At 40.4% G+C, this 14,304-nt stretch overlaps 1 protein-coding gene across 4 annotated transcripts in view; it reads right to left on the bottom strand.

Annotated features, from left to right (window-relative positions):
* Window positions 1-14,304, bottom strand: part of baz2bb (bromodomain adjacent to zinc finger domain, 2Bb) — a 53,497-nt gene that overhangs the window by 11,527 nt on the left and 27,666 nt on the right. For 3 of the 4 annotated variants that reach the window (XM_073473486.1, XM_073473488.1, XM_073473487.1), the window contains exons 3-21: window positions 13,782-13,946; window positions 10,906-11,091; window positions 10,188-10,319; window positions 9,820-9,959; window positions 9,495-9,701; window positions 8,472-9,020; window positions 7,695-7,756; window positions 7,174-7,604; window positions 6,683-6,979; window positions 5,064-5,124; window positions 3,772-3,880; window positions 3,503-3,604; window positions 2,842-3,052; window positions 2,405-2,497; window positions 2,264-2,325; window positions 1,919-1,984; window positions 958-1,023; window positions 603-647; window positions 328-354 (exon numbers count right to left, since the gene is read on the bottom strand). In XM_073473486.1, the coding sequence (XP_073329587.1) occupies window positions 328-354; window positions 603-647; window positions 958-1,023; window positions 1,919-1,984; window positions 2,264-2,325; window positions 2,405-2,497; window positions 2,842-3,052; window positions 3,503-3,604; window positions 3,772-3,880; window positions 5,064-5,124; window positions 6,683-6,979; window positions 7,174-7,604; window positions 7,695-7,756; window positions 8,472-9,020; window positions 9,495-9,701; window positions 9,820-9,959; window positions 10,188-10,319; window positions 10,906-11,091; window positions 13,782-13,944 (3,009 nt within the window). In that variant the 5' untranslated portion in view covers window positions 13,945-13,946. The remainder of the gene's footprint in view (window positions 1-327; window positions 355-602; window positions 648-957; window positions 1,024-1,918; window positions 1,985-2,263; window positions 2,326-2,404; window positions 2,498-2,841; window positions 3,053-3,502; window positions 3,605-3,771; window positions 3,881-5,063; window positions 5,125-6,682; window positions 6,980-7,173; window positions 7,605-7,694; window positions 7,757-8,471; window positions 9,021-9,494; window positions 9,702-9,819; window positions 9,960-10,187; window positions 10,320-10,905; window positions 11,092-13,781; window positions 13,947-14,304) is intronic. The other variant, XM_073473489.1, reaches the window with a different exon arrangement.

Genomic DNA, 14,304 nt, shown 5'->3' with positions numbered 1-14,304 from the left:
GCTGCCAAGTAAGAGGATTTTGAGTATCTAAATTGAATCAATCCGAAACAAAAACACTGCTCTTTCAGGCTATCAGAGTGCTTTGCATCCTGTTATACTTCTACGGAGCCAGGGCATTTTCGATCATATCAGGTATATAATGGATGTGTTTTCTCAGAAAGACAAATAGCGCAGACGTATGCAGTGCACTGTTCTGGAAAAGCCATGCGCAAGGATGTAGTATGACTGCAGCCAACGCTACACTATACGCAATGCTATGATGGCAACCATTTATCACAACACGTTCACAATATGCTGTTAAATGTACAGAAACAAACATACCCATACCATATCTAGTCTATGCCTCTCCAACTCCTGGGAGAAAGATTTGGCAAAGTATTAAGAAATAGAAGATCACACAAGAAAAACAATGCACGAAAAAAATCCAACCAATAGTGAGCTGAAATTAAAAATACACCCAGGAATCCCAAAGCATAATTTGACAGAATATATTGTACAAAATAATGATCACGATCATTAGTTAGAGACCATCTCCAAGACATCAGCTCGAGCACAGAGTAAGAATGGCTTTATTATAATGTGGATGTGGACAAAATGCCTACCTGGTGCTTCAGTATGACAGCTTGCAGTCTTCGCAACTCCTTCTCCTTTCAGAAAAAAAAGGATAAACTCTTTTAGAAACCAAAGCACTCATAGTACACACAGATACACATGTCTGGCCTTCTTATAATGAACATCACGCTAAAATTCCAGGCGTCACTGGTTTAACTTGTAACTTTTGATCCGGAGTAGATCTAACCTCTCTTTAATGGACAAGCAGGGGCAAAGGACCGAGAGTCAGAGGTATGAGGGGCATTTGAGGCAGTTGAACAAGCAAGCAGGCGGACTTCAATCAGTTTAAGATGAGAAGCAACAGATTACAATCACAGTTTTGCTCCTAATTGTCATCTTTCTCACCTTGTTTCGCTTCTCAGCCTCCATTATTTTTGCATTGGCTGCTTCTTCCTTCTTCCTTCTTTTCGCCTGTACATGCAAAACAGGTGTCAAGGTCATGCAACAGCGGCATCTGACAGACTCATTTTAAACACATACAGCACATACACCACAGGAAAGATTTGAATGAATAGAAATTTGATTGGAGCAACAAATTCTGATGAATGAGAATTAGCCGAGATAATTTACTTAATTAAAAAAATCAAATGAAAAGTATCTTAAAATTATAAAATACATATTAATCTGGTTCGTAAAAGAGATATTAATTAAGCGTTGTACAGTACTTCATATTATTTATACGTTTGCAAGATTGCTTTTTTTCAATCTGTTTGACAGTTAATGCCGTCAATAAAGAATATTCCACAGAAAGTTGAATAAAGCCAGTTGCTGACTGATAACGATAAGTCTAACATACTGAAATCTTGAGCAATGAGACGATTATTTCCTCCCATTAACACTGAAAGACAAATTGGCTGCAGTTATTATGAAACACCAGCAGGCAGCAAGAATAAATTAAGTAAAATTTCTATCAGTAATTATAGCCCCAACAAAATCCTGTTAAGAGCTGCTTGCCAAGCGTGTCAACTGAAATTTGATTTATAAAAGCTAAAATACTTCACAGCTTCTATTAGTGAGCGAATGCAAAATAGGTATTTCACCTAGCCATGGTAAACTCTGGGCCACCTCTTACTTAATGAAATACTGTATTTTGTATTAAGCTCCATCATGGTCTGAGGAGATTTTCATATTCAATGGCACTTTTGCAAAAAACCAATTAAGCATTAGTCACATGTACTCACTAGATGTGACGAAAAGTAGGAGCACATAATTTAGGAATAGCCTTTGGTTGGGTTTTTTAAAAAATCCTATCAACAGCAGAAAGGAAGTGTTTTAGAATGTTTCTGCAATAACTTTCAGGACGAACCTCGAGAATTTGCTGTGCACGGAGTTCTTTCTCCATACGAATTTGCTGAATGCGCTTGATCTTCTCCTGGTAAAAGGATGAGGGCAAGATCAAATGAATTAACTGTTAAGTCATGCATGTTATAGAGTGGCGGGGGGAGGGGGGAGCAGGGTGAAGCACAGTGGGTCTATGCAGATGAGGAAGGTGCACCATTTCGAAGGATGGCAACTTCCTTTAAGGATTTCAAAAGCAATTCAAGAGTGCTTAAAACCTTTTCACCTTGAGGCACAAACTGGATATGAACAGAGCAGCTGCAGATGGTTATGCAAGGAAAATTAAAGAATGCATGCGAAGAAAAATCCTTACTTGCTGTTTAAGAATCTTCATCTGCTCCCTCTTTTTCCTCCTCTCCTCTGCAGCCATCATTGCTGGAAAACACAAACAAATTAGGCTTGAACACAACATTATGATGTAGTGTTAGATTCTGACTAGACAGCAGCTGTTTACCTTGTTGCTTCTTTGCCTCCTTGGCTGCTTGTGCCATGGCCTGCTTCTCCAGTTTTCTCATCATTTTGATCTGAGCCGCCTGTCGAGCTATTTCTGCAACATGATGAAACGTGTTACCGAAATCACAGATACTTTTAAGTTAAGAAATTTAATGAAAAACTGACCAGCAGGTACTCTCTAGAAGTTTTTTTGCAACAAGCTAACGTGTAATAATGGCAAACAGACCATTAAGAAATAAACATTGCTGACTCCTCTGACATGGTTTTTACTATATGTATATAGAGTATCAAGAAGTGATATGACTTTAGCTCCAGTTGGCCAATTAACCTTCCAAAAAAGATAAATGCACCAAACCACTATGTGAAAATAACTTCTACTTAATGGTTGATTTTCTCCTGAACAGATGCCACTGACAGTTTTCTAAGATGCAAACTGACCTTGAGCCTCTAGTTTGCGTAGCAGCTTGGCATCACTGACATCTTGGAAGTTATTTTCACCAATATTAAGCGGATGAGACTTCCACTGTCTAGCCCCGGAGGCTTCGCCTATCGACTGGTGCTCGGACTTTGTGCAGCGGCTGCGCCTCCCATCCATCGCTATGATACTGGGAGTGATCTCCTCCTCTGCCAGCAAGAACCACTGTAAACCCTGGATTATTATTAGAAGAAAAAAGACACATTTAAAACAAAAACAAACAAAATTTCTCATCTCATCATTGCCTTTATTGATGGATTTTCACTTTGACTTGAGAAACTACCTATAGCTACAGCTTTGGGGCTTTAAAACACAGTACTTTTCCTACATTAACAACCCAAATATTCATGCTTTCAGTGTATTGAAAATGCAACTCAAATTGAAATTATGAACCTGAAAATGAGCATAAAGTAATATGTCTCCTATAATATAATGAACATTTGAGAAAAATGTATATGCTTTGGTCTCAACTACAATGTGAGTGTAACTGAATTATCTCTCAGACAAAACATACACAGATGTGGGCTTTTTAATAAAGCTATAAAAATGCCATGTTTTTGCAGAATTAGTCCTTCAAGTATGAACTAGAGGTCAAACAAAACACAAAAACAAGTAGACAGTTACCTCTGGTCCTTCTCTGGCTTCATAGAAGTCACCAACTTTAATTTTTGTACTGAAGCTGAAGTTATCCCGTGAGATTTGAGTTATTCCATTGCGGAGTAAATACTGCAGACAAAAGAATAATGTGTATTAATTAAAGCAGTGGAACCTTCAGCCATATTAACCGGTCCATCACTCCCCCCCACCGAGGACAATTATATAAATGCTATACTGATGCAGTGAGCATGTGCAGTTGTTTTTTTAATTTTTTTTTTTACATGTTTTAGATTTACCTTCATTACATCAGGATACTGACGCAGCTTCTTCCCACATGGAGCAAAGTAAGCTACCTCTCCTTGTAGACGACCTGCCACAGACCTGATTCGGGTCTCTCTCTGCCAGCTGAGAAGAAATTAGTACATACATAGTTAATACATGAACAATATCATAACCACTGTGCAGTGTGCTGTTTTCACTCATCATTAATATACATGTTATATCCTGAATGTTTCTAGCACCAATATTGGGACAGATTATACATATTATCCTATTATTCACAACAGGAAACGAGACAGAATGATATCTGTACAGCTGTGTATTGTGCAGTATGTGGCCTTGTCGTCCTCTGACCCTTTCAGTAATCACACCCCTCAATGGCCATGTGCCAAATGGGGCAACCCCTCAGTTCCCATGAGCTCCGCTGGAGAGCAGCCATGACTTACAGAACAGACATGTAGGCTGCTGCTCCTCCAGACAGAGCAGGGGGGTGAAATATGGGCTTGTGGCCTCTGTTTCCTGTGAACCTCCTGATGAAAAACATCCCCAGGAGATGAAAGGCGCTCTGATCCGAGGCTGCAGAATTTGTGGGCAGGGAGCTGCTAATGTTGCATGTCTGTGTTGCAGGCTGGGTGCAATTAACCCCTTGATGCTGAACCGCTGGGCCTCAATTCATTTCCTGCCCACTGTGACTTACTGCTTAAGACGGGGGATTTTCAGGCCCCTGAAAAGATGGTTAGGATGTTTTTTGTGGTCTACTTCTATTTAGCTCCTGATCAAGACACCACTGTGCTCAAATCAGGAACTCTAACGGTGCTTTCTCAAAACATTTACAGTATTTACCCTGAGAGCACTGTCTGATTCTTTCCCAATTTCACATTTATTCACACATTTTTGCCCACTTCTGCACATGGATTTGCTGATGACAAATGGTAATCTTGCCAATGGACTAATGACTTAAATTGCTGAGAGAATAGACTGTTTAGTATCATTTCTTATTGGGTGAAGAGTTGTCAACACTGAAACCTCTCTAAAACACATTTCTGTTCTATGTGGCAAACCCGGAGATATGATAATATTTGCCATGGGAGATCATGTGTCCTACGCTGCTCCACAAAGTAAAGATGACTGCAGATGACCTTTTACGATAGGTCACTTGTCAGCCTTCAGTGAGCTGACATTTCACTGTAACACCAGTTGCATAAACACAAACAATGCAGGAAGTGTAACGGGAAGAACAAATGGAACATGGTGAAACCATAAAAATTTTGTGTTTGTCTTAATATGAAGTGCATGCACGATATCTCACCCAAACTCAAGAGGCAACCGCAGCGCTCTCTCATCCGTTACTCTCCTCCTCTTCCCTGATCCTGGAAAACAAGAGAAATGACTCAGCACTTTTGGCACCTCAAAGGGGACCTGAGCAGAACCACAGACCTGCCATATTTATAGATATATCCACTAGACAAAATAAGGAGGGTATCAAACCCCCAAAATAGGTAAACCCTGTCAGACATATAAATTTATTGTGTATAAATGTTTGACATAATATATAGCAACATTTACTTTGTATGACTTCACTTAAAAGGTACTATGTGAAATTTTCAGAAAATCCTTGATATTAATGACACCGGTGGCAGTTAAGTGAGCAGCAGGCAGCATCCTGTTGGTCACACACATGCTCACACTCTGTGGGCCAAGCGAGCATCCTGTGTCATTTTTCCACCAGCAATTTTGGATGTGCCAAATCAAACAAAACCGCGATGATTCGGTTTTCCATCACCAGTTTTGCTGTGCCGAGTTGAGCCTGGCCGCGCTTGCGATGTACCTGTTCTGGAGTAGGGCCAAGCTGGGCCCACTTCACCTCCAAGCGGGCTGCAATAGTCATTTTGCAAAAACAGTGACATGACTTACATGAGACTGAACGCAATTGACCAGCACCATGTTTACAGTTCAGGTAAATAAAGTTACTCTGTTCGTGTTAGTTTGAATTGAATTCCCTGATGTTAACCCTAGTTTTCCCTAGGTTGTGCCTGTGTTTTTCTATCTGTTGGTTTGTAAAAGAAACAGCCAGCAGCGCGTTGCAGATACAGCTGCTTGTGACAGTTTTCCTGGTTGACAGAACAACCTCTTCAGCTCTAACAGCGGTTTAAATCCATTCACATTTTATCAATACAAAGCGATTAATACATGTACAGTAAATGCTTCACATAGTACCTTTTAATGACCATACAACCAGGGCTTTATTTGTTTTGTGGTAGAACACAGTAGGTTAGCTCAATTCAGGGTCAGCAATACCCTATAGGCATGGACATTAACATAAAATACTAGACAAACAATATTCAAACCTTTTGACACAAAAGAGAAGAGAAAAACAAGAAGAGAGCTTGTACAGCAACAAACCAGTTGTTGGTGTAAAATAAACCATCAAAATTTCTAATTGTATTAATGTAAACATGTTTCTCTAAGATCATAAAGAGTAATTCATGGCAACAGCTGTGACAAGATTCTTCTGTTACTCCATGGTAGGACTAAATGGAACAAGAAATTAATACTATCCCATTATGTCAAGTCAGAATCTGGCTCCGTTAGTAACATAATATGCTCCGTGACTCATTCGGTATCCGATGTATAAAGCATCTGCCTGGATTATTAAAGCAAATGCTGCTGCGGACAATCAAAACAATGACGCAACCAATTTCTTCCAGAGAGCTCATTGTAACTGGAACTACTGAGAAATGAGCAACCATGTTTTCATACTGGAAAAATATGCATTCTTTTCCACAGAAAGAAAGGTGGGAGGACAAAAAAGCCTGGACTACCAACTAAACGGGGGGGGGGGGGATTTTCACCATGCTGACTAACACTTTCCTAAAAGCTTGAAAAAGTTGACGATGTTTTTGGTCTTTTAGTACACAGATTTGTTACCTGGCAATGTGGCAAATGAGAAGGATGGCGAGATGGAGCTGTGGTTACTCAGTGCTCCTAAGCTGGTCACGGCGGTGGCATTGAGCAGGCTACTCGGTAAACTAGGAGGCTTGATGATCTGCAGGTTGAGCAGGGAGCAGTTGGCTGAGACTTTCTTGGAGGCCTTGTGAGCGGACAGGGACGTTTTAGCGAGCTTCTGAGGAGTCCTCTCTGTGTCGCTATCTGCTTCAGTCTCACCACGCTCTTTCGTATCATCCTCTGAGCCATCAGAGTCGCTCTCCAGATTGCTCTCTGACTCTGCAGGGGATTCCAGTGTGATAGAGAGAAATGATATCCTAATTAGCATTCTTCTCACAACCAAACCATACAGTACAGAGGGCTGCTAATTTCTAGAAGAAGCCTCATTTAGCAGCTTATATCTGAAGTAACACGTCAATAATGGCATTTTATTATCGAATTAAAGAAAGGAAGAAAGGCCTGTTTAATCTAACCTGACAGGCTGCTGCCAGAATCTTCATCTTCAATATCATCCCCATCATCGTCATCATAGTCATCTCCTAAAGAGTCGTCTGAGTCTTTGCTGCTGTGGATATCGGACTCACTGCTCCGAACCAGCTCTACAGGTGGACAGGATGAGTTGCTTTTAGAGAGGCTCTTGGGACTCTTCCTTGGTGTGTGAGCAACACCTGATGAGGCAGAAGATTTGAGCGAGGAAGCAGATCTCCGCGTAATATCCTTGGTGCTAGTGCTCAAGTTGATAGGCATGGGATACGGAGGGCTGGTGGCTGCATGGAGGGGTTTGCTAGCAGGGACACTGCTCTGGCTGCGGGGTTTAGTGATGAGGGCCAAGGGGGCATCCTGAACTGCAGTGTGGATCACTCCATTAGGGTGGTGGTGGTTCAGGAATGGATTGTTGTCATTGCTGTGTGGGAGAGACGGTAAATGATTGCTCAATGTATCCGAGAAATGTGGCAGAGACAATACGGATGCTGAATTGTTGTGACTTTTATACCAGTTCTGGCTCTTGGGTCGCAAAGAGAACACTTGCTCCACAGAGTCCTTGGAATGGAGGGGCTTCATGTATAAAAATGAAAAAGAAAGGGAAACAAAGAAAAAAAGGAAGTAATTACACAAACTGTCAGTCACATTACATTAATGTGGGCTGTGAATGAAAGAATTTAAGGTGTAATAAGAGACAGGGACAATGAAGAGCAGACTCAAGCCTGTCAACAACAGTGAAGAAAAAAAGGCGGCTGTGGAAAATATTTTCAAATTGTTTGGCTTAGTGCCATCGTGCGACTTTAGCTGTCATCTTGTATTTGTTGCTATTGTTATGCTCTGGCAATCAAAAGCCTGTATTTAATGTACCACCATCATATGAATTAAAAACCTCTTGTTATAGACAAATTCCCCTCCTTTTTAAAATACTGACAATAACAGAGTCCTTTAAAAGAGGCCGATTTCTCTCTCTTGATAACAAACATCCCAAAGCATAACAGAGCTAATTGCTTGTCAATTTTGTGAAGCATCCCCAGTGGAGCTAAACACACTGTCACGTCTAGTCATGTGGCGGTCAGACTCGTATGTAGTACAATAAAAGCCCTGATAATAGTGTATAAGCATTCATTTTCCCCACAGATTGTTATTTATTTCATGACAGAAACATTGAAGGACAATTAATCAGACAAAAGAGGATAAGAAATACGTTTATGCTTCATTACAGTCAATGTTTTTTTTACCTTAGGTTGAATTCAACTTCAATGCAGTAATGTTAACAAATATAACTCACCTTGTTCAATTTAAAACTGTTCAAGTGTAACAATCCACTGCTCTCCTTCATGCCATCAAGAAGCAGCGTGCGCTTCGGAGAGGGAATCAAGAATTTGGGCTTATGTCGGGGCTTTTGTGAGGCTAACAGCGTTGGTGCTTTGGGTAAAGAAGAGAGGTGAAGAGGCTTCGGAGGGCAACAGAGAGAAAGAGGTTTGGGGGAGGAGGAGACAGGGCTATGCTTTGGTGAGGATGAACGAGAGAGGTGCTTCGGTGAGTTGGAGAAGGGCAAAGGTGAGGCCTCCCTATGCAACTGCGCTAGGGGACTGTTGCTGGCTGCCAACCCTGTGGCCTGGATGACACTGATGTGCTTCTGGCTTTCCTCCTCTGCAGTCCTGCAGCTCTGGAGGAACAGCGCCGAGGACTGTGGCAGGCCAGCAGGATGAGATGAGGACTGGAGGCGGTACGAGGAACTCAAAGAAACAATGTCACGGTGACTGTCTTGAGTTGCGTTCCCGTCAGTCGAGGAAGGTCTCTTCTTTTTACTCTCAGAAGTGTTCTGTGTCAGCCGCTGAGTAGGAGGATGAGGAAAAACGGGGAGAAGACAGCATGTCATGTCAGCTCCTACTGAGATGCTCACAGTGGCAGCTCAGTCAGCTACTGTAGCACACACATCCAGTTTGCCACCCACCAGCATGGCTGCTTTTGACAATCCAACTAGCCTTTACTTGAGTTTTACACAAGGACACTTCTACTTTTCTGACACAAAACCTTACAAAATTCATTCAAACTATATTCTAACTCAGAAGCACAGTGAGGTAGAGACTTTTTTTTACAATATAACCAAGTATAAAATGTAGACAAAATGACCTATACACAAAGAAACCTAAAAAGGAAGCTTAGATAAAAATGGCGAAAAGTAAAAATAATAAAACCTTAGGAATTAAGCAATTAAAATTCAAAGCAGATCAATCAACTAAAGCAAACAGAAACTAAATGTGTCTTTGTCAAGCAGAACATTTAAGCAGAAGTTTGAGACACTTACCTCAACTTTCCTTTTCTCTGGACTGTCTTTTTCTGAATCGGAGTCCTCACTGTCATTGCTCTGATCATCCTCATCTTCATCATTGTCCTCTTCCTCCATGTCATCAGGATCACTGCTGCTGTCCTCGCCATCACTGGAGCTATCCGACAATGATCCCGATTGGCTGCCGCTCATGCTGGAGGTCTCAAGTGTTTTTTTGTTGGGTTTCTAAATAAAAATAAAAGTCCACATTCCTTAATCAAGTGAAAATAGGAGAAAGGGTGTCAGGGACAACTATTAGTTTTCATGTGGTGTACTGAAGTGCTTGAGCAAATGCTGTATTAACCTTTTCTTTTGTTTTCTGAATGGTCTTCTGGTGCAGTTGGCTCAGATCTTGGCTGCTCATTTGACGGCGACTACTCTTGGCTTGATTTTTCTCCGTGTTTCCCTTTGTTGGAAATGAAGTGTTGTTCACAGCAGAGTTCCCTGTAGGAGAAGCAGCACTCCTATCAATCACTATTACACCTAAGGGAACTGGCATTGTGCATTTGTTTAGAATGAGAACAAGCAATATGAGCAAAAATACATTTGGAGGACAATAAAGTTAACATGAGTATTATAATGTTATGCAGTGATATGTCTGTGTGGAGCCTCTTTAAACTACTACAACATGTATGACCTCAGGCAGGAGGTAGTTCCTTTTTTTTTTTTTACCTGAGGTACGTGACTGCATGTGAGCAGAATCATGGCTCTTGAAGGCTGATGCAAACATAGGATGCAGACCCATAAGAGGAGGGAAGAAGGCTGCTGCTCCCCTGGTATGTGCTTCAGATGGCCGCCACCAGTCTGGAGTGGGAGAGAGAGAGACACTGTTCGGTTAAGGAATAAATAGCCACTCACTATCTAGATATGCAGAGAATCCAATCTGCCAGCATTTTAGAGGAGCACTAATCACTTGGGTCAAAATATAGTTTTGCATTGATAACAAGTGCATTCCACAGACTGTGATTTCATCGGTTTATATTAGAGCTGCTAGCTAGAGATGTCAAAGCTGCAACAGTTCCTCAAGAGCAGCATTCCTCTGAAACAGCATCTGCTTTCTAAAACCATCCATCTACTTTGAGTGTCACTCAGATAAAATTGGCAGACAATCAGGTATCACTGAGAATTTCTTTAATTATTTTTTACATGAAAATGCTGTCAAAATCTAAATTTTTGGTGGGAAAAGTAAAAAAGTATAAGAAGGTAAATTATATTTCAGATTCAATGAAGTTCCACATTTTACGATTAAAACAAAAATGATAACATAAGGTTACGCTTACTGCTGAATGTTGGTTGCATTTCATGGACATGGAAAATATTTATTGTCTTTACCTTTTAAAAAGCATGCAGCATGTCACTAAAGATATAGAAAATAAAACATTGGACCTACCTGGAAATGTACCAAACTGGGAGTGAGCTGCCAAGGCAGACAAACCCAGACTTCCCAGGCCCCCAAACTCAGAGCGGCCTGAACTTGATGTGTACAGCCCAAAAGCTGGACGGCTCACTGAAGGAAACCCATTAGGGCTGCCAGACATATTCAAGCGTTCATCCCCTGTTATCTGAAGCAACTGGCCTGGAAAACAAAGGACAGTGTCTTAAAATATAATTTATTGATTTACATATTAGTTTATCAGTTAATATAGACAGTATAGATAGGCATTCTATTTACATATACAGAACATGTACAGTGCACAGCATCATATCATGGTTTAATAATTCATTTCTCAGCTCATCAATTGTTAATACCATTAAAGACCGCTGAGGACTGTATTTTGTAGGAAAAAGAAGAAGTCTGAGAATCCTTTCATTATGATAATCATGAATGATTCAGGGTCTGGCACACCCTCATATTTAGAAAATCAGCACAAACCAAACAACAAGTAATACCACTGTTTGATGTATAATATAATGACTCCCGCAATATAAATGACAGTGTAAAGGAATATATGAAATAAAGAAGGGTGGAAGAAAAGGACACCTGCTGAAAGTACTCTGTGCTGCTGATGTCAACTTGACCTTTTCCTTTTACTACAGCTCAGATAATATATCCAGTGTTTCGTATCACAACTATTTCTATTAAAGAAACTAGTCCAGCCCTATTAACAAATTATAATACTTCATTTCAATGAGAAACGCGAAGATTTGTTCTGTATAAATTCGAAGCTAACCAGGCTAAACACTGTGATAATATGCTGTCCGACTGAAGTGACGAAACATAATTAGCTGCTCATTGTGTAAGGTAACCTTAGCTACGGTTCAGTGATCAATTTACTGAGAAATTATTAACAACATCTGTACTTTCTGCTTTACATTTGTTTGTGTTTAACTGTTTACATAACAAATCACATCCCCTAACTGTAATCCTCACTAACTTCAGTGGCAATTAACTGAAAAGGTGCTTATGCAAAGACACAAAAATCTGGAGCAATATTGCAAACTTAACTGATGTGAAAATGGAGCCAGAAACTCTCAAACCACCCTGACTTTATTCTTTAGGAGTGCTGAGGTTTTAGCCTTGGTTTTATAAAGTGTACCTGTGCTTTTTACTGTACTGTAGCTGTGGAATCTTTCATCAATTACTTTAGGTCATGCCTTTTCTCAGATGTCAATCTGGAATCAGACACTTGTTCTTACTGTGTTGAATTCACTGTGAGGTGTTGCATAAAACTTTCCTTAGAAAAACTCACAGAGTTAAAGCCATCAAAAATATTTTGAGAATATGAAAGCTTGAGTGTGATTCTATTCAAAGAGGTGTTACTGTCACCATTTGTGTGATATCTTTCTTCTACATCCCACGGGGGATAAGAAATCTCTTTAAAAGAAATGAATTTATTTGATAGTCATAACAGCAATGTGTCTACAGAGGTGCCTATGTGCTTTCAGCAGTTAGTGTTCAGTCCAAAATAAATTATCTAGGAATTTTCTGTGCACGTTTGGTGTGGGGGTCTGAAAATGAATAATTTATGAGAATGTCTCTAATGTGTTCTTCATTGTGATAGCATGACAAAGAAAAACAGTACTTTTTGGGGCATCTTATCGTGAAGGAGAAGAAAAAATAATCACAAACCACGGTATGTAAATTTGCACATTATTTTGTGGTCAGGGGTAATCTGACAGCTTATGCATCACCACTGCTCAATGCATAATGGCTCTGACCACAATTAGTATTCAAGGAAAACAAGAGGATGTCGGCGGCTGCATGCACACTGTGAGGCTGACAGACATGTCAAATCACACAGGATAAACCGGAGCTAAAGGTTGTCAAAAGACATCCACAAGGGCGTACAAAGCTTTTTAATTGTCGACATTCATTAATTCAACAGCTTTTCCATTCCTATCAAAATTGTCGGGAAACATGTTAAGACTGGGAGAAGGTGTCTAAAGCCCTCTCATTGTTGGACAATTTTAATTCAGTGTTTTCTACTAAATTTCCTCCAAATAGATTTGCCTTTTCTTAATTTTCTTCCCTCAAAAGTTTGTGTGGAAGTGTATTTATAAAGTGCAGGCTGATTGTAAAGTCACTTAGAATGGTGCATTCATTTGCATGTATTAATATATTGTGAATTTAAGGCTGTTTTGTGGGCGGCTGTTAATGCTCTTTGCAGCACTGCACGCTCGAACATTAAAGGAACAGTTCACCCAAAATCAAAAATACACAAGTTTGCATAAAATAGCAAACTTGAATAATATAGCACTGTGCCACTGCAGTGCCATTTATTCATCTAGATTGTTTTACTGCGAGTTGCAGAGTTTTGGAGATATCAGCCATTGAGATGTCCGCTTTCTCTTAAATATAATGAAAGTAGATAGCATTAGTGCTAATACCTTTAAAACTGAACTGAATTGTCTCTTTCCAGAAATCATGACCTGGTTACTCAAGATAATACAGACCTTGTTGTGAGTAATTTCACTGTCTTTTTAGCAAACTACACCCTCCAACTGTATCACAGCACAGAATAAAGCGCACCTCTACTCACAGACAAGAGGCTAGCTTATTACGCTAGCTCTACTGAGGAGGACGCCATTATTGTTTACATCCCATGACATCACAAGCACGAGCCTCACAATATCTCTATGGCTGATATCTTCCCCACCCCCCAAAAAACCTATTTTTGATTCATAAAATAACCTAACAAACCTGTCCAAAACGTAGGAAGAATGAAAAATATTTACTTGAAACTAAAGAACACATTAGAACAATTAAAACAGTCCTTGTGTGCATCTAAGTAGTGTGTGTGTGTGTGTGTGTCTGTGTGTACGTACCACAGGTGGTGAGAGGGGAGCTGCCTGCAGGGCTCGGGGCCGGGCTGCTGCACTTGGTGGAGGGAGTCTGGGGTGGAGCAGGGGAGGAGCTGGCTGAAGAGGAGGCCATGTGAAGGGAGGACGGGGCTGATGATGGGGAGGCCAGCCGCTCTCCAAACTCCATATCTGTCAAACACAATCCAGTCAACACCAACAGATGCAAGACAAGAAAAGAAGGGGAGGAAAGAAACCCCACTCATGCCACACACACCCCTGAGCCTTTATTCCGCACTGACACACATTTGAATTACTGTCACAGCAACACTGTGAGATGACCTTTGTGAAAAATGTTCTTCACTATTACTACATATAAGGCAGATGATAATTCAACAGTATTGTTTATTGACTTTGAGAGGTACTGTATTGGGAAAGTATGATTAGTGCTGATATTATCTTACGACTGATCAACAAAATTAAAATGCCGAACATTTGCTAAACCTTCTTAAAGTCACAATTTGCAGCTGATCAAAACAAGCAACGTGAA

This window comes from Pagrus major, chromosome 9 (assembly GCF_040436345.1).
Source record: "Pagrus major chromosome 9, Pma_NU_1.0".
NCBI classification, from domain to species: domain Eukaryota; kingdom Metazoa; phylum Chordata; class Actinopteri; order Spariformes; family Sparidae; genus Pagrus; species Pagrus major.
This window is presented reverse-complemented; position numbering and strand designations above follow the sequence as displayed.